Below are 23244 nucleotides of genomic sequence, written 5' to 3'. Positions count from 1 at the left end.
ACTGCAAAAACCAAAACAACTTTTCCAAACTTATAAATAAATAGTTTCCCACTTTGTTTCCAAAAGTACCATTTTCCTTTGCTTTTCAATGGAGGTAACAAAAGATCCACTTCGTCATCATTATTTTGGTGGTGTATCCCATCCAAAAAGTCTAAATCATAAAATACTGAAAGAAAATGCTTTCACATTCAGTTGATATATGTATGTATGTAACTTACTATTCTGTGGAAGATCATTTGTAACTTCCTATTCCCTTATTGGGTTTCAAATGGAAATATTTGCTTCGGTCCTTTTTTCATAACAAGTCATTTACTGCATTCTCTATTAATCAAACAGTATTTTACCTGTTTCCCAGAAATGCATGTACTATCTGTATTTTAAAGAGGAAAAACATGAACACAACTGAGGTTCCTTAGTAAGTCTGTTTTTTTTAACCACAGTCTATCAAAAGGATTTTCTAGAAAAGACAATGAAAGGAAATATATGCAGAAAAAAAATGAAGCTCAGATTATTAGATTTTAAAACCATAAAGAACTAATACCATCACATAGCAAGGGACAAGAGCTTCTCTTAAATTGCATTTGTGAAGCTAATAGACCCCAGTATGAAACTTTTTTGGATCTGTTATTAGCAATTGAAGTAACTTCAGTTACTAACACCAGCCCCAATTGGGGGTTGGGCAAAATCCAGGATGCCACAAATCTACCATAGTCCCTACCAGCAGGGAAGCTGAGGTGCTACTGTTCAGCCTGCAAAATACATTGCAATTTATTAGTGGAACAGGGATTCTTAGAGTCACTAATGACTCTATTCATCTATATTTTTTAAAAAAGACATTAAAGAAGTGCTATTACACAAAATATTTCAAACTACTTTTAAAAACCTTTAGAAAACAAAATTTCTTTTAGGTCTGACGGAAATATTATAAGAAAGATTTGAGGCAAAAAAGGAGCTGATAAACTATTTTTCAAAGAATGCAGTAAGTTTTGATCATGCAACTTGAAACTTTCATGTTCTACTGTGCAAATAAATTCCACATCCACTTCCCATTTTCTTTAAAAACATCTAACACGGTCCCTGAATTGTGAATGAGAGTGATGCTAAATGGTGAATTTGGAAGTACAATGGAACACAAGCCATTTCCTAAGCATTGTGTAATAGACAAAACACTCTAAAAATTTGACTCCACTCAGCCAGCCATAGAATAAATATTCAGTTTTTAAGGATTAAAAAAATAGATCTACACCATCCAGAATAAAAACAATTACAAGCAGAAGAGAGATTACAAAACCCCATATTACTTAAGTCAAGTCACTCTATCAATAGAGAGTCATAACTAATTGCACTTGGTTTCAGCTTTTAAATGTGAAGATTTTTAAGTGTCCATTTCTGTTTGATGTTCAAGAGAGGTTAAACTGAAGAAAATCTACAGTGAATATCACAATAAAGGACCTAGGGGAAAGGTTTGACCTGTCTTCATTCTGATTTAAGTTTGATGATGAGAGTACCACTACCTCACAACCCATCAGCAGGTAATTCATAAGGGGGTCAAAGAAAGGACAAGGCTATAGAATCATGCATAATTTAGCAATTTCATCAATAAACAATTCTTCAGATAATAAAAAAGAGCACTGAAAGACACATGTGGAGAAGGCAAAAGGGAACAAAAATACCACCACCATCTTGCAAGCAAATCTTGACTTTGTATGCATACAGGAAACTAAGCAAATAATTCCCCAATTTGCATCAACAACCATGATAATCACACATGGAAATACAGACATATATTTATATTTTGTACATTACACTTCATCCACTTGGGTAGGTGGTTGTGCTGCCTTTGGCTGGGATAGAGTTAATTTTCTTCACAGTAGCTAGTACGAGGCTGTGTTTTGGATTTGTGCTGTAAACAGTGTTGACAACACAGGGATGTTTTCGTCATTGCTGAGCAGGGCTCACACAGCGTCAAGGCCTTTTCTGCTTCTCACCCCTCCCCACCAGCGAGCGGGCTGGGGGTGCACAAGAAGCTGTGAGGAGACACAGCTGGGACAGCTGACCTCGACTGACCAAAGGGATACTCCATACCGTATCACATCATGTTCAGCCTACGAAGCTGAGAGGAGGAAGGGGGGCACATTTGAAGTTATGGCATTTTGTCTTCCCAAGTGTTATGCATGATGGAGCCCTGCTTTCCTGGAGGTGGCTGACCACCTGCCTGTCCATGGGGCGTAGTGAATGAATTCCTTGCTTTGTTTTGCTTTGCTTGCGTGCGCGGCTTTTGCTTTCCCTATTAAACTGTCTTTATCTCAACTCACAATTTTCTCACTTTTACTCTTCTAATTCTCTCCCCCATCCCACATGGGGGGAGTGAGCAAGGGCTGTGTGGTTCTTAGTTGCCAGCTGGTGTTAAACCACAACAGTGATGATACCGCAAAATTAAATGAGGTAAATAAATAAGAACAATGAACAAGAGGGAAAAAGCAGTAAAAAAATTATTCAATCACCTTGGACTTCACAAATTTAGCTTTAGTAACATAATAGTCAACATTAAAGGCACAAAAGCAAAACCTCTAAAAGGTAAAACTCTTTACAGAAACATGTAGCTACAATGGTCTAATCAGACCTGACAGTCATTCTGATTATTGAATGCTGAAATAGTCACAAAGAATTTCTCTTTCTTGTGTGTTGCAGTCTACCAGATTTTTTTTTTTTGTAGCATGGTAGAACTAATACTTCTAAAAGCTATTACTAGCAATTCATATTTCAAATTACTGGAGAACAGAAAAGCAGAAAGTCTTTTTTCATCATCCCATGGTCACATGGGATTGATTAATTAATCAATTTAATCAATTAATTAATTTTTCTTTAATTTAAGAAAAACTATCATTCCAAATAGATTTCTAGTAAGTAATACTCTAATGTAGGATGCTAAAAAGAAATTTTAATATACAACATCCTACAACATCTAGAAATATTTTCATTTATTGTTTATATCTATAAACATTCATTTTTAAACATCAGACTCTAATCATGAATAAATAAAAATTAAATACAGAATTTCTTTAAATTTGTTTTTGTTTTAACTTTTATAAATGTTAACTATGATGCCTCTATTCCAGTCAACCTTATGACCACAGATCTTCCAAGTGCAAAGTCTCATCATACTAGATATTAAACAACAGGTAAGAGAATAGTCAAGGAGAGTAGGTATGGAGTCAAATGCTTTACTGAGTTAACTATCTTAGCTGCGATACTCTGAATTTCCTTTCCACAGTACTTTTTTTTCAACCCAAATATTATAAGATGACAAGCATAGGATTTTTTACAGTGTAATATGACACTACAAATGCAAAAATTTAGATACCAGAACAAAGCTAGAATTCCAGTCACTATCACATTGGCTAAACATACACTGTATAGGTATGCAAGAACATATTTTTACAGAAATAGTGTATAGCAATATGTTAGTACTCAGAAAAAATAAAATGCAATTCTTTGAGACAAAGCAATGACAACATTTTTTACTTTCATCTCAATAGCACATAAAAGAAAAAAATCACTTCTGTCTACAAGTACCAAAAAAAGGTCAGTTATAAAGTTAAATGGACTGATGTAACTCTTTAATATTAATTTTATATAAATTACATGACAAATTTTATTTTACCCTGGATTATTCTCTACAGTCTAGGGATTATTCCACATGCAGAACATTAGGTAATTACAGACACATATCAGCCTGTGTTAGGTCTATTGTTTTGTGAATGTCCCTCTCACCTTTTCCCTTTACCCTTTTTCAGGAGGATAATTGATAGCATTTTACACCTAAATTTAAATTACACATACAATTCCTATGCCACTGGGATTACACATTGAAGTGCCTTTTGTGCCTGTCTTTCCAGTGTCTGAAACCACAGGACTGCTTGCATTCTGAATAAGACGTTAACGTTCCTTCTCTTTCTCTTTTCTGAGACAGACACATCTGTTTTGCTCTATCTTTTTGTTGTCTTCACCATACTATGCCAAACTTGTGAGTTTCATTCAGGGCATGGGTAGAGCCTGACAATTTTTAAATTTTGGTCACCTAGACTCACATTTAACCTCCATGTTTAGGTGACATCCTGTTCTTAAACCCATTCTTACAGCTCAGAACACAGAACTAGGATCTATTATTTATGCACTTTTACCTGCCTTTTCAAGGTGGCACAGTGTAATACATTTAAGTGGAAGCAAGTAACCTCAACTTTTTACTCACAAAGGATATCATGTCCTTCTCAAATTTCAGTTCTCACACACTGCAACAGATGTTCCTTGCACAATGGCTTTCCGCTACTATGTGAGTGATGGAATAGGAAATCTTATAAAGAGATATAGAAGGAAGATGAGGAAGAAAGTGAGACCTAGTTAGCAGTCACAAGCATTTGGTAGCCATCTTAGAATTTTTGTTTCCCAGATATATTCCCAGGTCCAGGTGACATATAATTAGCATTACTGTAAGCATGTATAATTTGTGGGAAAGGGGAGTGTAGTCTTTTATCCTTCTATAACCAATACAGTTGAGGTATTTTGCCTATAAATTCCTCTCCTCTGTCCTTCATTTTGCACACAACACAATCAATTATCTCTTGACACTAACAAATAAACAACAATCTATAGCTCATAAAAATTAAATGTGGCACTCTATTCTTATATAACTCTGGCTAGTTTTGTACAATCAAGTTAATTATATTATTTAGGAGAACCAAATGTGTGTAGAATATATAAAAATGAAGATAACTTCTAAATTTTTCTTGCATGTTGGACTTTAATTATATTTCTGAGAATTCTGTAAATAGAACCCAAGTGGTAGGAGAACTGGGATTTTTTCACATGGAATCAATCTGTTCTTGAAAGCTGATTGCTTGTTTATAGTCTTCTATAGCCTCTTTATTGAAACCCAATTTACCACGAATATCAGCTCTAAATTTATACATCAGGGCATCATTAGGCTGAATTGACAATGCTGTAAAAATAAGAAACATAATGTTAGGCTTTTTTTTTTTTTAACATTATCACATGGTTATAAAGAGAAGCATCATGCAAAAACTTTTGTCGGTGCTCAAATTCTTCTGCAGAGATGCTTTCACAAGAGAAAACATATTACGTACATTAACATTACATCAAGAGTTAGGCAACTTTATGTTATTTAATACTTCAGATTTTTTTTCTCTTTTTGATGCCATTTATAAATCCCACTTTAATTTTGCCCCAACAGCAGAAATTATGCTTTCCTCTGAAACACAAGCAAAATCTTAGAGAAGAAAACTATCACCATCCAACTTCTGGAACATGGCAATGAACCCAGTATCTTATTCAATTTCTCCATTGTATAAAAAGGATTTAGGTACTTGTTGAGAAGCTTAATCTGCTCTTTTAAATTCTATTTTAGAGAGAAAATTTTTTGAAAATCAATCAACTCCCTGGTCTAGTCAATTTTCACCATCTAACACTATTAAAATATTAGTCATGAAAGCCATGAAGTAAAAACACTATTTTGATAAATTCCGCTGTAAAAGTAAACTAATTTCTAAAAATAAAAAAAAAGAAAAAAATCTAAAGACAGTTTTTCTTTCAGGAAAGATCATTACCTGTGCAATGAAGTGTTCTCAAATCAAAAGTCACGTTACTAAATTCTGTTTCAATAAAATTAACACAACCTAAACATAGCTTTACTTACTGGAAGAAGTTTGCCTGTGCTGAATCTCATGTTAGTAGAAATGACAAAAGCAGCAATGGAGTACTATAGCTCAGCTGTTTTGAACCTGAACAAAAGGTTTGGTTTTTACTAAGATCAAGATGAAAATTTTATTCAGTTCCTCTTCTCTATGAACCATGTCTATTCCCAACAGAAAGGCGTATGGAAGCCAAATTCTGTTTTAAAACTTATTCTACAAAGAGCATGTTCATTAAACTTCATGTTTATATATAAAATAAGCTACCTGAATGTTGTTTTCTAGATACCTAGATATCTCAACACATACACACACACAAACTCACAAAAATTTTTCAGACTTGGTAAGTATACGTCGTGGTTTCGTGGTAAGTATATGTCCTGGCTGAAACCAGGACAGTATAGTATTTTCCTATAACTTCTTACCACAATTTCATTTAGAATGGGACTCTTTTCAGCTGTTAAAGACACAAATTATATGAAACAGTTTATCTTCTAATTTACATAGTCTTTAAATTTTGTGAATTTAAAAAAATACAATTACATAGCATGTTTACTTCAACTTCCTCTTTTTAATCACATCATAATGTCTGATGAAATTAGGTAGAAAATATACTTAGCAAAAATACACACATACTTTCTGGATCATGAAATAAAGCCAAATAATTTGTTACCATAATCGTTAGTATGTATCAAACATAATCATGACAGATAAAGATTACCTGTTGAAATGTCTTTCTCAGCTAGTTCATATTGCTTCAATCCATTATAGAAATTTGCCCTGTTAAAATACACTGCTGCAGAGAATGGGCAGAGACAAATTGCCTTCTCAAAGTCTTCTTTTGCTTCTTCAATATTGTTTAGTAATGTATTTGTAATAGCACGATTCATAACAGCAGATTCATTTTTTGGGTCAAGTTGTAATACCTTGGAATAATAGCAATAGGCCTACAAAATGCATGAATTGGAGACAAAGTATGCTGTTAAAATTTGAGGAAATGGCTCACGTAAAACTTGTAAGTTCCAGGTTTTTTCTCTAAGCCATTAGTATTCTTAAGTCTTTACTCATTCTGTTTAGCATTCATTGTGCACAGAAAAGAGAGACAGAGCACCAGCATGTTTATTTACAAATATGTCGATCACCACTCAGACAGACTTTTGAAAAGTTACAGCTGTTTATGCTGAATTGTAATTATAGCAGAAGAAATGAGCTACACAGGCCAATTTGAGTTAACATCGAAAATAGTTTATAATGCAACACCTATCCTTAAACTTCTTTCTTCATAGTTAGACAGCTTTTGTGAGACAGTAAGGAGTCACAGAAACACAGCCAAGAGGAAGAACAACATATGCAACACCAGTCATGGAAGAATGATACCAGATGCATAAGAAAACATATTGCTTGATCACAGAAGAAGCCATATGCAGGACACTGACCTTGGACTTCTACGAAATTTCTGATCAAGTCTAACTAATTCTCAAGAGCAACAAGGAATCTAGGTCAGAGAAATATACAACAATAAATTGTTTTCTTACACGATCTATTTCTTGTGCTGTATGAAGTACAATCTAGGTTTAAAGTTGTATGCCAAGCCTGTGCTATACGTGATGAATTCCTTAATAAGTGAACTGCAAGCTGAAGTGTTTACAGATGCAGCTCTAGGAGAGAATTAATTCAAGTAGATGAAATGTGCTGAAGCATCCATGCTGGTTCCGGGTTTCCACAGCTGCTGGAGCACAAAGCTCCAATCACATAAAAGCCTGAGCCTATGCCCAGGAAACATGACTGGAAGACCAAAGGAAAAATCATTGCAGGGGCCTCCTCCCACAGAGGAAAATAAATAGTCCTTGCCTTCAAGCAGATTTCAAATTCTCTCACAATGGAGATTTCAGTATCCAACTCTCCTGTATTTGAAGATACCCACTGTATTTAAGCAGAATTAGGTGATTTAAAACTCCAAAGTTACTACAGTAACAGAAGGAGGATCTGATTTGATTAAAGTTCATCAACAGGAGATTCTTTTCATTCTCCTTGTCATGGTGCTACAGTGAATCTGGGCGTTATTTAAGGAAGGGGAGTTAGGCTGAGGGGGAATTTACTGAACATCAGTGGGATTTTGGTAATTCTATTTACAAATTTTTGTGATGTGTGTCCTAGCTGTCATGAATCTTAGTTCATTCATATCAATGATAAAATACATAGTAGTAGGGCAATTATTTATTATTAATTACTACAGATTAATTCATCTCCTGGTAGAGGAACATGAAATTCAATGTAAGAAAGCTTCATGTTAATTATACTTAAATACAGCTTCATACCAGCAGTATTTATTCAAGGAAAAAATTTCTGAAAACAGTATAAAAACAGACTGTAGACTTACCTGTGAAAACTGTCGATTATGGAAGTAGATATTTGCTGCATTGAAGTAGGCTAATGCATAGTTTGGATCAACAGAAATTGCTCGTTGATAGTCCATCATGGCACAGGGTAGATATCCCATTAACTGATTGATGACACCGCGATTGGTTAGCAGCGGAGCCGTGGTAGTGAGCTGAAGGGAAAATGTAGATGCATTCTTACTCATGGAAAATTTACACTTCTACAGTAATTTATACTTGTTTTCAAAGATACATTTACTTTACAAAAAAAAAAATTCAACTGCACCTTCTAATCCAAATTAGCAACTATTAATGTGCAGTATCGGCTGGCTTCACAGCAACAGATTGATTTTAGTAAAAGCACTTTAAGCTAAAGTCTACCTTTAGTGCAGCATTTGTATCTTGAAATGCAGCAAAAGTTTCACCCATTTGAAGACAGACTGAAGCTCGTCCATCATATGCAGCATGGCATTTTGGATCAATGCAAATGGCAACTGTAAATTGTCTCCATGCTCTCTGAAGCTTTCCAAGGGCCTAAAATGAATTGCAATGTGTCCACAATAAGAAACATAAGAAATGCCAAAGATACTAATGGTTCCACTTCAAAAATTACAGCAGCGAATGGAAGCACGCTTATATTTACAAATGCAGTTAACTAAATTACAAAAAAATAACTTAAATATCTTGTCAATTATGCAATACTCATTGCCTTTACAACTATGTAATGTATCTGTCACAACTGTTTTAACTGCAAGTATTACCTCTTCTACATAATAGAATCACAGAATGATTGAGTTTGGAAGATGGATCTCTGGAGATCATCTAGGCCAACCCCCTGCTCAATGCAGGGTCAGCTGAAGCAGGTTGCCCTGGACCATGTATAGTTAGATTTTTAATATCTTCATGGATGGAGACTCCACAACCTCTGTGCACAATCCGTTCCAGTGTTTGATCATCCTCACAGTAAAAAAAAAAAAAAAAAAAAAAAACCAACAAAAAAAAAAACACAAACCAAAAAAACCCATAAACAACTATTTCTGATGTTTACATGGAATGTCCTGTATTTCAGTTTGTGCCCATTGCACTCTGTCCTGTCACTGCACATCATTAAGAAGAGCCTGGCTCCACTTTATTTATACTCCTTCATCAGATATTTACACCTGTTTATAAGATTCCCCCTCTAAGCCTTCATCTGTCTTTCCCTTCTGCTTGTATGACAGATGCTTCAAGTCCTTAATCATCTTAGTGGCCCTTTGCTGGATGAGCGCCTGTATCTTCACTTCTCTCTTGTACTGGAGAGCCCAGAACTGGACACAGTACTCTAGATGTGGCCTCACCAGTACTGAACAGAGGAGAAAGATCATCTCCCTCGACCTTCTGGCAATGTTGCTCCTAACATAGCCCAGGATATCATTTGCCTTTTTCACTGCAAGGGCACATCACTGACAACTTCATGTTGTTGTCCATCAGGACCGCAAAGTCCTTTTCTGCAAAGCTGCCTTTGAGCCAGTCAGCTCCAAGCTTGTAGTGATGCATGAGGTTATTCCTCCCTAGATGCAAACCTCCTCACTTTCCTCTGTTGTACTTCATGAGGTTCCTGTCTGCCATTTCTCCAGGCTGTCCAGCCCATCATCCCTCTAAATGGCAGCACAACCATTTGGTCTATCAACAACTCCTCCAAATTTTGTATCATTTGCAAGCTTGCCAAAAGTGCACTCCATCATCCAGGTCATTAATTAAGACGTTCAACAGTATTGGACCCGTTACTGACCCCTGAAGGTACTTCACCAGTGACTGGACTCCAGATGGACTTTGTGGTACTAATAATGACCCTTTGAGGCTGACAGTTCAACCAGTTTTCATTTCACCTCACTGTCCACTTATCTATACTCTACTTCACCAGGTTTTCTAAGATGACGTTACGAAAGACTACTGAAAGTTTTGCTAAAGTCAAGATAAACAACATTCATTGCTCCCCTCTCATTCACCAAACTAGTCATCTCATCATAGAAGGCTATCAGGTTGATTAAGCATAATTTCTCCTTCATAACCTCATGCAGACTACTTCTAATCCTTCTTGTCCTTCATGTGTTTAAAAAGTTTCCAGAATTATTTGCTTCATCACCCTTCCAGAGATTGAAGCAAGGCTGACCTGCCTGTAGTTCCCCTTCCCCAGATCCTACTTCTTGCCATTCTTGAAGATAGGAGTGACATTTACTTTCTTCCAGTCTTCAGGAACATCTACCAATTGCTACAACCTTTCAAAGATAATTGAGAGTGGCCTCACAGTGATGTTAGATAGCTCCTTAGGACTTGTGGGTGTATCCCACTAGGTCCCATGGAGTTGGGTATGTCCATTTTGTTTAAATGTTTCTTAACCTGATCCTCCTCCACCAAGCATAAGTCTTCCTTGCTCTGGACTTTTCCACTGGTCAGAGACTTGGAATTTCTGAAAGCCAGTCTTACCAGTAAAGACCAAGGTGCAGAAGGCATTGACTAGCTCTGCATGTCCTTTGTCGCCATATCCCTAGTCACATTCAGCAAAAGGCCCACATTTTCCCTAATTTTCCTTTTGCTGCTAATGTACTTCTAGAAACCTTTCTTGTTGACCTTCATGTCCCTCACCAGATTCAACTCTTGATGGGCTATATATGAGCTTGTGACCCAAAGACTTGTATAGTGGACTTTGCATAGAAGTAAAATTAAACCACTAGGTTGTTCTGCAAAAGTACCTCCCCTGGACAGTCAGATGGAACTCTGGTGTACTGTACTTTGTGAAGGAATTCTGGGCAAGTAGGCCACTTGGGACCACAGGTAAAATGTAAACATTTTACCTAATATACATATTAATTAAGCAAAGGTGGAAGGCGAATCATCTAATTCCCCTCATGTGTCTATGCTTATGCCCCAAAACATATAATAAGGTTTAAGAGAAGGCATCTAGTGGGATTTAGGCCTCTCGGACATGAAGCACCTGCCACTATGGGAGTTTTCTGGGTTGTCTCCTGCACCTATGATGTCTAATTCCTACCTATGTCATACCCCTACCTACTCACCAATATAGTCACTCCAGGTTTTTCTCTTGCACAGTACTTCCCAAAGCACTGTGAAAGCATTAGTTAGAATTTAAGCAAATTGGCAAAGCTGTAAAAGGAAATTTGCATGACACCTCTGCAAGACTACCCGACACAGGCTACTAACATTAGTCCCTCTCTTATGTTGGCAAAAAATAATTCACAAGAAGATTCATGAGAATTCAAGACATTTCAGACAACTGGATATAATAAAGCCCAGTAACTAAATGAAAGAAATTAGACACAGACAAAAACTGTCAAGTCTTATCATATATCCCTTTGCTAATATAATTCTGTGTAGGTAAGTAGCTCTCAGAGATCATTATATATAAAGTCCTTTACCAAGGGATTTTAGCAGATTTGCTAACAGTATATTTTGGATAATTAGGACATACAAGATTTTGTTTTACACAGATTTGCTTCAGTAAACAGCTCATACAAACAAAACATGCCAGTTCTTAACGTTAGTTTATCAGAGAACCATATATGCAAATCCAACAAGTGTAAGGTTACTTGATATTCCATTATTCAAGTGCAGAACTCCAACAAGATTGGGCATAAAAGTGAAAAGAAAATAACGGTCTATCCTTTTACTTAAAAAGAAAGAAGATGCCATACGGTTTGTCTGAAGTACATGGATTGTTTTATGTTTATTATGATTATTTTATTTATTATATAACTGTATGCATATAAGGTTGATGTTATTTTGTTTGATTAAACATAGCATTGACAATGAATTTTGGTGTGTTACCTGCAAGTTGTATCCTAAGCAAATTCTGGCTTTTATGGACTTTGGATTCAGGTGAATTGCTCTCAGGAAATCTTTCTGTGCTTGTTTACAACCAGCCTCACGACCATTTTCCATGTATGAATTTCCTCTTCCAACATAGGCATCCACAGAAACAGGATTTAGTTTGAGAACCTGGTCAAATGATCTTACAGCTTCTTCAAACTCATTAAGTCTAAAAACAGAATTAAAGTTTGCTGTTTAAAAATTCTATAAATAAGATTCTCAATTTATGAATGATCAGCAAATACTACCCCATAATGCCCACTGAAAGTAGTCTAATTATGACTGAAAGGGACAGGTTTTTTTCCCTTAAGTTTGCTTTCTGTATGCGCTCCCTGATAGTTATAACAGTGAAGGTAGTCACTGTAAGACCTTGCAGACTTCAGTTTGAATTCCTTGGCCTGAGGAAGAAAACAGAAAAACTCTCATGAACTTTTGCTGGGCCAAGATTTCACCTTTTCAACAGTTGTACTCATCAGAGAGACTGAGTCATTCATGCTGTCCAAACGTCATGACCAAACATGTTTTTCGTAGTCTGTTCAGGCACAGATGTTCCAGCCATAAATAATTTACTTCTAATACAAGTCTCTGTTTTTTCTCATACAGATTCTTGAACTTATCCAAACTATGCTAAACTTTCAGTATAAAAAGAGACAATATTCAGGGTTCTAAGCATAGACTAAGTTCTGGTCTAAGAGTAAGCCTAATGTAGAACTCCATCCTTAGATAAAACTTAGTGCATCTGGGGTATACTGAGAAGGAATAAAAAAGATTAAACACCTGAAATGTCAATGGATGCTAGTAAGTATCTTTACATATAACGTAAAAACTTCAACGTGTCAAAGTACAAAAACTTTTTACCAAGATGATACTGAAAGATACTGTTTGAATATAAGCTACCTGTGTCTCCCTGAAGCACACCCCAACTTCTTTACCAAAAAAGGAAAGATTAAATATATTTAGTCAACAAATAACTTTAAGGGCTGTAAAGCAAATGCTTTTTAAAAGCACAACACTCATTGCAAAAACAAATTAGGGCTTCATTCTAATCCTATTGATAGGCTGTCATGAGGCTAGAGACTGCAGGATAGATCCCAAATGGATCTTAAAACAGGTTATACAGTTGAATTATATAGTTACAAGTGACTCTTTTTGACAGTTGAGTGCAGACATGGGCACCAAAATCATGTGCTTAGTTCTTAGAAGCAGAATTCAGCATTCCTGTGTGAGTTCTACATCACCCAGACACAGAGATGGAGCCAGTTATGCCCTAACTACAGGCATAGGAACAAAAGAAGTTTTGGTGCTACAATCCTTAATATGTCCACCTCCACATTGCCTCAGCAGCAACAAGGTTAAGCAGTGATAGATGGCAGAGTAACTGTAGAATAAAATAGATTAGACTAAGCTAATAGGTACATAGCTATCAAAATTTCCTTTTTATTATAGATGATATTTGTGTGAAATAGGAGCTGTCAGCTCCAAGTGCCACTGTGACAAGTAGACTAAGACACTAATGTACATCTTATTTCTTCCAATTTACATCTATTTTAAGTGATTAACAGATTTAATTTAGTCTTTCTAAATAAATCTCATCTTGATAAAACTACACTTTAGAATTTCCAAATTAAAAATTCAGGTAAGGAAGACCATTGAGGCTTTTGCTTTTCTTTGAAGGACAAAGCACATATTTAAACAGAAATTGCATCCTAATTCTGAACAAATTAACCCAACTCTATTTATCTCATAATTCTTTGTTCTCCAGTCCTCTTGGTTCTATTTTATCATCCTAATATTTCCTCCTGACTGTCATGAACATATAGTTCCTTGATACCAGAAGATTTTAATACCAGTTGTTAAACTTGAAAAATATCTAATTTTCTTTTTTCCATTCCCCTTTACCATTTTCCCCTCCCCCAATTCTCAGCGTACTCAATACGAAAAGGTGAACAGGAATATAAAGATCAGGAACTATTATATTTTTCTGTTCTTCATCAAATAAAACTACATATCTTACCTATGATAGCAGATTCCAATAGCTTGAAAGATCTGGCTGTCGTCTGGACTAAGCAATGTTGCTTCTTTAAAGTCCTGAAAAGAACAGACATTAAACCATGCAAGTTGATATTGTTTCACTTCACCTACAACTGTGCTTTTAGCTAAACAATTTTATACTTCTATATAAAAAGGGAGATGACTTCTGACAAAGGCATTATACATTCAGAAGTACTGGAGATATATTCAACTGTTTTCATACTTCTTGTCCCAGACTTTGATACAATAAAATCTCCAAAGTTATGTGGTATCATGGTATTTCCTACAAAGCTGGAGGCAACATTTCCAGAAACAAAACTTTCCAGAAAGGTATTTTTTTGTTTGTTTTTAATAGAAATACTGTACCTCAGCTGCTATTATTAAATACATATGTATTGGAAATATATTTTGCTGCATTAAATTTTAATACCATTCTTCCAGTAATAAAATTATCTAGTTACTTCCTGATATTACTTTGACAAATGTAGTAAGCCAAAGTCATATTTGCATTGCAAGACTCTGTGCACAATGTTCCAGTGAAAGACTTCACAGGGCTTTTGACTTTTGCCTTTTACTAGCATTCAGATCACTTTTCAAAATCCTTGTGCTTTTGATATATGTGGTTCAATGGTAAAAACTGTACAGGTGCTTTTAAAATAAAATACAATCATTTCAATTATGATGTAAGGAAGCACTTTAGGCTTCTGCAATGAAAAGCAACCAGTATGTAGTTGGAGTGGTGGTTTAGCTGATGCATCCACTGAACTACAACTTAGAAAGCATCTTTTGTTCATTCAAATTGTAAATGTAATATGTGGAAGATTTTAGTACTGTTGGAATTACAAAACTGGCAAGATAATGATGTGGACAGATATATATTTATATTTTGTTAAAATAAAACCTCTCTTTTGGTAGACACACTATCATAAAATTATAGGTCTGTTTTTAAAAACCTACTGAGACACACTGTTGCCATGCAGCAAAGCCTTTCAAAGAATACCCAGCAAAGGTAAATGGATTTTTCATGTGCACAATTTGGAGTATACACTCTGCTCTGTGTATGGAGCAGAGCAAAAGCAGGATCAGAGTTCCAAGGACCAGGTGTGGTTTACTTAAACCAAAGGTGCTATCGTCACAGGTAACTGCACACTTCACAGAATCAACAGGAAAAGACACCTCCATATAGCAATTCAGATTTTATATAGACTGAATTGTAACTTTTCCTTTTTCTTCCAATGTACCCAATTCAGGGATACACTCACTTCAAGTAGTATGTATCTGTGCTTAAGTAATTATATCCTAATTCAACCAGCACTATACATGTATACAGATATACTCCTTGCAGTAAAATATTATCAGAACTGATACATAAGAAAGTCTCAAGCATATTTATAATCACTGATTTTTTTTAAATTAACTGTTATATTTTTGTGTCTGTTGTTCAATTACCATTTTGTAAATTTGTCTTCACTACAATCCATTTAAAGAACTTTTTGCTTATCCTATTGGTTCTGCCTCAGTCTCTTTCTACTGGCCTTACATATCAGTTTGTACCACCTCAGCCTCTTTTCTGAACTGTTCTGATCAACTGCATCTTGAAGCATGAGCCCAGTAACACAGTATTTCAGCTTAAATTATTTCTATACAAGGTCTACCAACTGTAAAGAGCTTTTGTTGTGCACTTCCAGTTGGACATTTCTGGGTCATTGGAATGGGATTCATATTCATTCTTCATTTTTTATTTCAAAATAAGAAGATACTACTCAATTTTTAGAATGTCAATGCTGAAGTTCTTGCTACCACATAAAGAAGATAAAACATTTTAAAGTTACTAGTCCACAATGGAAGCAATGAATGCACCAGTTATACTGAAAAGAAATACCCCTGCTTTAAAAAAAAAAATAAAACTTTTAGAAAACTTTAAAAATACTTAAAAGTCAAAAACAAAAACCCATGTGTATGAAAGAGTAATGTTTAACACCGTTAGGTTTCAAGCCTACTATTGCTATACAAGATGGAGTTCCATGGAATGAGAGTCATCTGCACTGTAAATCAGAGTCAGAAACACATACTATTTTTTTACATTTAAGAAAATAATCTTGAGGTCAGGCCCTTCCTATCCTTTCAATAAAAATGGTCATTTACATACACACACAATACACAGAGGAAAAAAACAAGCCAAACTAATCAGAACCTCCATTTACTTAGGCTTCTGCAATGAATTAGTACTCACTTGGACCCAGCATAAATTGCTTCAACATTAAAAAAGAAGGAAAAATTAGGATCTTGCTTATTAAATTTTGTGCAACTCCCATGTTTAACTCTAGCAGCATAAAATTGCAAAACAATTAAAACTTAAAACTGCATTTTATTCGCATCTTCACACCCAGACTCATATTAGGTGTTGTGTACATGAGAACTGGGCACAAACTATTTCAGAAGAATATAAAAACTGTCAAGCTGTTTTTAATATCAGCAATGGCTAACATTTAACAGAAACTCTAAATTTCCTTTACTCAAAGAAGGATTTTGTACCTCACATGCATTAGCATAATCACCAAGTTCCACATAGAGTAGTCCACGATTAATTAACACTTTGAAAGCTATTTCCTTACTCAATTCAAGCAGAAGAATAATTCCATAATCTTTCAAAGCCTACAAAAACACAAAATTTATTTTAAACCATAATTTATTCAAAGAGATACAATGATACTTCAAAATTTAAAATACATGCTTTCAAATTCCTATAAATCATGTGCACATACACAGACTTCAGTAGCACTGGTTATTCCAGTGTTTCACTATTTCCAGATTGAATTTAACCAAGCCTTCTATAATTACATAGATACCCATTCCTGGAGTACAGATGGAAAGATAATGCAAATATATTAAACAGACATAATTAGAACTTGTTTTGTCATTATATAAATTTAATATATAATTAACATATATTAATAGATATTAAATTAATATAATTTAAATAAATTCATTACTTCTGCTAAATTTTATGCTCAAATTCTTATTAAGACAACAACAAATTATTCTGGATTAATTAGTCATGAATTAATGTTAAAGTAAGGTAATTCTTAAATTAAGTATCTTCAAATAAAATTTATTGTTATTGAAAAATCTAAGTACTAGTTGTATTAGCTAAATTTGGGTGTAAATTTTGTAAAAGAGCAAACAGTGACATGACTAGGTAGAGTGAAGAAGCCTCAATTCTCAAATTTATCAAAACTGAACAGCATTTCAACAATGCTTGATCTGAAGAAGTTCTAGCCCAACTCTTTTTTCACCTGAAAAATTAACTTGTATAGTACACTAGAATAACTAGTTGGTTTAGAGCTAAGATGACAAAACTGCCCTTGACTGCAGTATTCCATATACTAGCCACTTAAGTTTTACTCTTTGTCTCTTCTAAACTAAGGTAGATATTAGAAACGGCTTTAAAGAAAACAATCCAGTTCTTGTTAGATCTAGTAGATTTCTTCTGTCAATAATATACTACATTTTTTTCTGCAACTGCCCTTGTACTTTAAGTGGCTTTTCTGGAGAGTAATAGCAAAGAACAATTTTTATACTACTTTATGAAGGAGCTATCATTTTCACATCTCAAACTTTTTCCTTCAGTTACTGTAATCACCTGTTTTTTTTAACCCATCTGCATCATTCTTGGACAATTAAACTCTAAGCACAAATGGCCTTTGCCCAAGGTCGATTTGACTTGAGATGTCTGACTTCAAATACTTAGGAACTAGCCCTGTCTCAGAAAACAGGCGTCATCAAAGAGACAGTTCAACATGACCTTGTTCCCAGATTGAGGCTGCATGGTGCCTTTTTGTGACCTGTTGTGCCTTTGCTTTATAACAAAGGTAGAAAGCAGAAACACTCAGAGGCAGCTTGCAGGCAAGTCAACAGAAGTACAAACACATCCAGAAAAACAGGGCTGTGAATAAGAATTGGACATAGTCCAAGTCCCTGCTTTGATGTAGCCTTCTTCTGGATATAGTTCTTCTATTTTCAAAGGGATATCAATTAATGTCATTAATACATTAGTAGAGACCAAAATTTTTAAACAATTGCCTGAAAAGCGCAATCATTGAGGAAGACATTGCAAGAGGTCAGAAATTTTAACTGTCAACAACAGGTTACTAGCTAATATGAACGACTGAGTGCTTATGTGATGTTGACAAAAATTAATACCATACCTTTCTGAAGTCCTTTATTTGATGATAGCAGACAGCTCTGTTATAATATGCCAAAATACAGGTTTTGTTGAGGTCGATAGCTTTTGAAAGATCTTCAATTGCAGCTTTAAATGTCTGCAAATAAAAAAATCGCCACGTATAAATTTTAATTGAGAGTGCATGGCACTGCATATTCTTCCTCAAATAATAGCCTGTTGTAAAATTTTACCTCATAGTTTTACATTTTGGTTCTTCATCAGTACTGAAAGGCATTCAAGCATTTCACTATGTCCTCTATGGACTAGTTACTACAGTCCTTACTGCAGTGGGAGCCCTTCTTCAGAAGCTCTATTTGTGCAAAGACTGGGCAAACATTCTTAGTGTTTTCTTACATCACATCATATACTGCAATACATAATCAATCCTTAATTTTACTAGCTTACATTTTATATCTTAACCTAACATAGAAGATATGTTTCATGGAGTTTTGGAATGTCTGTCTATCACTAGGTAAGAACCTATTCTGTGGAACTTAAGAGGAGAATAACCTGATGCTCCGTAGCGTCTACAACACATCAATCATTTTCAGTTACACAGAACAACCAGAGAGCAGCTTCAATGAGGAATGGAAAGTATAATAATCAAGGGGAATTCTTAGTTTCCATCAGCAACACTTTTATCATTATTTCACCATTCCAAAGTGTCAAGTAAGATACATTAAGTTTTACGGGAGAATGAAAAAGTACAATAATAAAAACAGTCTCACCTTATTTTGATACTTTAAAGTTCCTCGGTAAAAATAAGCTCGCACACTGTTAGGAATAATTTTGATTGCCTCATTGCAATTCAGAATTGCCTTAGAATATCTACCTTTACTTCCATAGTAAGCAGCACGACTCATATATGCCTGTAGAGAGGAAGACAGAACAATGACATGGTAAAAAAAACTATCTTTGTTTAGCATTATAAAACAAGGGTTAAATAGAAGACAGAAATTACAAGTTTATAGAAACATACACCTTACAAAGCTTGCAATATCTTTAATGCTTGCCATGTGCTTGCTGGCAGATTACAAGGCAATACACCCATAAATGCAAACCTGTCAGTCTTTGAACCCATCCAAAAATGCCTCACAGAAACAATCAGGAGTCTTTATATTACCTGGAAATGTGACGGACAGAGAGCAAGTGCTTGATTGAAGTCTCGGATGCACGTAGCTTGTCTGAGCTGCATCCTACACAGTCCTCGCTGATAAAAAGCATCAGGGTAACTTGAATGTAGTCTGATAGCCATACTAAAAGCATCATGGGCCTAAAAGGATGACATATCATCCAGGTTAAATATGGTCTGTTTGTTTAGTTGAAACCACAGGCTAACTGATTCTTTTGTACAGGTAGGTATGACCTATTTTTGCAGTTGGAACCCACCTGCATTGTGCATTGGTTTTTATCACTTTCATCCATTTACTGTTACTTAAAATTTTGTCATGTTTAACACCCTACCTAATGCAATCATAACCTCAAGGAGGCACAATATAACTCATTTAATAATCTCATTTCTTCAGTGAGTCTGCAAAAGTTTAACCAAGCACACGGTCTTCCATCTCTAAGAGATGAAATTGTGAAGTTGTTTATTATAATGAACAATGGATTAACATGGCTAGTATGCAATTCCTTTAAAATCCACCCAGGTAGTTTTTCCTCTACATCGTACAATAGTTTACAAAGCCACAGGCTTTTCCAGGATCTACAGCTGTAATATCAGATGTACCTTGACAGAGAAAATCATCTTTTGCAATTGTCATGTATTACCACATTAGTTATTTCAGACAATTTTGACAGGCTTCTTCCAAAAGAATATCACTTTTGACAAACAGGCTTGGAAGCAGACAAGGCAAGAAATTGTTCTCTTCCCTGTGAAATTCTGGTATTTTAAATGTTCCTAGTTTCTGTCTTGAGTCTTTTAGCAAATCAACAATGGAAACATATTTATTAAAGTATCAAAATAGAAAACATTTGCATGAACTCACACTAGGCCGGCCACAAAGCTCACTGACAGGCTTTCAATAGTTTTCAACAAAGAAGGCTCTAATACAGTTAAAAGTATTGATTTTGTTGAAAGAAGGGAAATAATATTTTTTTTCTGTAATGCAGCTCACTTAAGTATCATACATAAGTGACAAAGAGAACCAGCTAGGGATGTTATGAGCTAAAGTAATATAGAAAACAGTTAACAAATCACAACCAACTCCATAATACACGAATACAGGAGTTTAATTTCTTTGTCCAAGTTTACTGCCAATGCGCTAAGCCACCAATATTCCTACAGGAGTGTTGTTTGTCTCTAAGATTTGTGAAACATTGATAAACAGATAAGAAATTAATGTAGTTTTTTATTCCATCAGAATGGCAATTAATGACATACATTTAAAAAAATCATAACACTATCACTGGAAAAATTACTCACAAACTTGCAAGACAGTCTAATGCACACCGTGAACTCAAAAAGAAATTGCTAAAAGAAGTGGAGGCTGTTTAAAATGTTGAAATCATTTGCTCAGTTATCACAGTTGTTTACAAGCAGTGGAGTCAAAGGCTAATATATTCTATATACTTAATACCAACCTGTAACAAACTTTTTTGCTCCATGTAACACAGGCCTGTGAGATAATACATTTCAGCAGCCTCAAATGTATTAGGGAGGATTTTTGCTGAGGTCATCAGGAGCTTCATAGCTTTTTCAAAACTTCTCACAGCATCCTACAACACAGAGAATATTAACAGTTGTAAATCACTTAACTGAAAATCTGCAAGATTTGTTAGACATTTTAAATTATTTTAGATTTTTTTCTTAGTCTTTTTTTGGAAATTTATGGTAAAAATTACTAGTCTAGTGTCCCTTGATGTTGCTAGAGTTAGACACACTCTTGACCTCTGAGTGGTTCATATTAATAACTGATTAGAAAAACAGAAATATTCCTGAGTTTTATTTATTTACTTACTTTTTCACATGAAAAAGTAGCTAATGTACATGATCTAGAAATAACATACAAGTTCATTTGTACTGTTATTTAGGTACATAGTTAATTATATTTATACATTTTACTCATGCTTATTTCCTTGGGAAGAAAAGGTATACCTTTTGATGATGTCTGATGATAATGAAGTACTTGCTCAGGTTTCTTTATGTAAATAATGAAAAACTATTTATTCGATAGACAACTTACTAAATTTAATAACCATTAAGAAATACATTAAAAGGATCAATCCTGTATAGGTATTGAAGGAACTTAAGTGAATAGCCTCTCAGAATCTTACCATGCCTCATAGATCTGGGAAATAATTTATGCATATTTAATAATGCTTTGGTTTAAAGGAGAGTAAGGAAAACAACAAAAAATTACGAACAGTTCAAGATAAGCCATTCCTCAGCCTTTGAGGATTATGAAGGGACCACAGTTGAAAGTTTCAATATCAAGAAGAGTAAAAGAATTATAGCATTTTTTTCTGAAGTGACTCTTTCAAGATGAAGAAATATTTGTTTAGAAAAATCAGTTTGAAATACCAGTGAGCATAAGGCTGTCTGCAAATACTACACCTGCCTCCCTAAGTTGTCAAGGCAGTAGCAGTTTCAAACAAAACATGACTGCATTTACTGCTATTTAAAAATCTTTTTCTTCTATTCCTACATTCAAAAATACTCTTATTTAAAGAGGAAAAAGAACTGTAGATAACAGAACTCACTCACATATAATTCAAAAGGCATAGCTGATTCTCAGGGCACTATAGCCTGAAGGCTGATCATTTTCCCATATTGAGAGTATTGTGCCATTCCGCTCCAGAAGAGGTGGCAATGCCCCTCTGGGTGAAGCACTGAGAAATCAGACTCCATCTATCTATCAGACTCTAATACACATCCTCTTAACCATGACAACTGAAATGGGTTAAACTGGAGCGTACTAATGATCACCATCTTTGACTTGGCATTCTTTCAAAGACAGCAGAACTAACAGTGTTCCATTATGGTTTGAGACAAATAAAACACCGGACCCTAATGAAAAAAGCTGAATGGATCAAGAGGTTCTATCTGGTATAAGCCCAGGGAGCAGAAGTACAATTTTTGCAAAGTGCACACCTTTCATTTAAAAAGAACCTGCTAACACAAGGCTAAGAAGAAACAGAAGGACTGTGCATTTCAAACACAGAACTCAACAGATCGGTAGATTCAGGTTTTATCAAAGTACCTGTTGCTTGCTGCTATTGTGTTTAGGTAAAGAGCACTCTGTACATTTTGCATAAACAAATAGGACTGTACAAAAAGAAACAGCTAATCCCTACTGCCAATTTCAACAATTCTGCAGGCCTCAAATATTGGCTAACAGCAGGAGTCAGAGGAGTGACAATATTGGTTAAACCCGATGACATATGAATATTCACAAAGTTGAGAAAATACCTATAACTATACATTACATATTCAGTTCACATATATGAATTAAATTTTTGTACGGCATTTTTTTAGACAAAAAAGGCTAGACATACTTCTGTATTATTTTATCTCAAAATAATCAAAATTATGACATATAATGGAGGTCCAATCTACGTAACTATCTTTTAATTTATCATCTCAAATGTTTTAAAACTAAAATTGCCAAATTTATGCTGAACTATTAGTGTTGTTGAAAATTCTTATTCACGTCTTCTCATAGTTTAAACAATTAGGTACTCTGAAGGTTTATTTATATACTAGCACATTTCATAAAATATTAAAAGAATACAGAATGAAAAACATTGTCTTTCTTGGCATATATAGAATGGAAACTTTTCTAACCTTAGTCTTCTTGGCTTTCATTTGTATTTTTCCTAAAATAACAAACATTGAAGGCTCAGGTTGAGTTGCAGTAGCTTCACATAAGCACTCTATGGCCTTATTGTGATTTTGACAAAATGACTGAATGAGTGCTTGCTGAACAGGCTGAGATGGAAAGCATTCTGGAAGGAAACCACCATGAAAAACAATCTTTGTACTTCAACCTATATGTTTTCCAGTATAAAATACCTTTAAATGATATGCAAA

At 34.8% G+C, this 23244-nt stretch overlaps 1 protein-coding gene across 1 annotated transcript in view; it reads right to left on the bottom strand.

Annotated features, from left to right (window-relative positions):
- Window positions 1-4862: 4862 nt before the first annotated feature.
- Window positions 4863-23244, bottom strand: part of TTC6 (tetratricopeptide repeat domain 6) — a gene marked incomplete at its 5' end in the record, with an annotated part of 35649 nt that continues 17267 nt past the window's right edge. Inside the window, 12 exons of the mRNA XM_010284866.1 lie at window positions 4863-4999; window positions 6430-6655; window positions 8089-8259; window positions 8468-8620; window positions 11912-12122; window positions 13968-14041; window positions 16520-16639; window positions 18193-18306; window positions 18938-19078; window positions 19333-19482; window positions 20796-20930; window positions 22999-23159. Of these exons, the coding sequence (XP_010283168.1) occupies window positions 4863-4999; window positions 6430-6655; window positions 8089-8259; window positions 8468-8620; window positions 11912-12122; window positions 13968-14041; window positions 16520-16639; window positions 18193-18306; window positions 18938-19078; window positions 19333-19482; window positions 20796-20930; window positions 22999-23159 (1793 nt within the window). The remainder of the gene's footprint in view (window positions 5000-6429; window positions 6656-8088; window positions 8260-8467; window positions 8621-11911; window positions 12123-13967; window positions 14042-16519; window positions 16640-18192; window positions 18307-18937; window positions 19079-19332; window positions 19483-20795; window positions 20931-22998; window positions 23160-23244) is intronic.

This window comes from Phaethon lepturus, unplaced genomic scaffold, assembly GCF_000687285.1.
Source record: "Phaethon lepturus isolate BGI_N335 unplaced genomic scaffold, ASM68728v1 scaffold6024, whole genome shotgun sequence".
Classification (NCBI taxonomy): Eukaryota; Metazoa; Chordata; class Aves; order Phaethontiformes; family Phaethontidae; genus Phaethon; species Phaethon lepturus.
The sequence above is the reverse complement of the archived record's forward strand: the minus strand, read 5'-3'. Positions and strand labels throughout refer to the sequence as shown.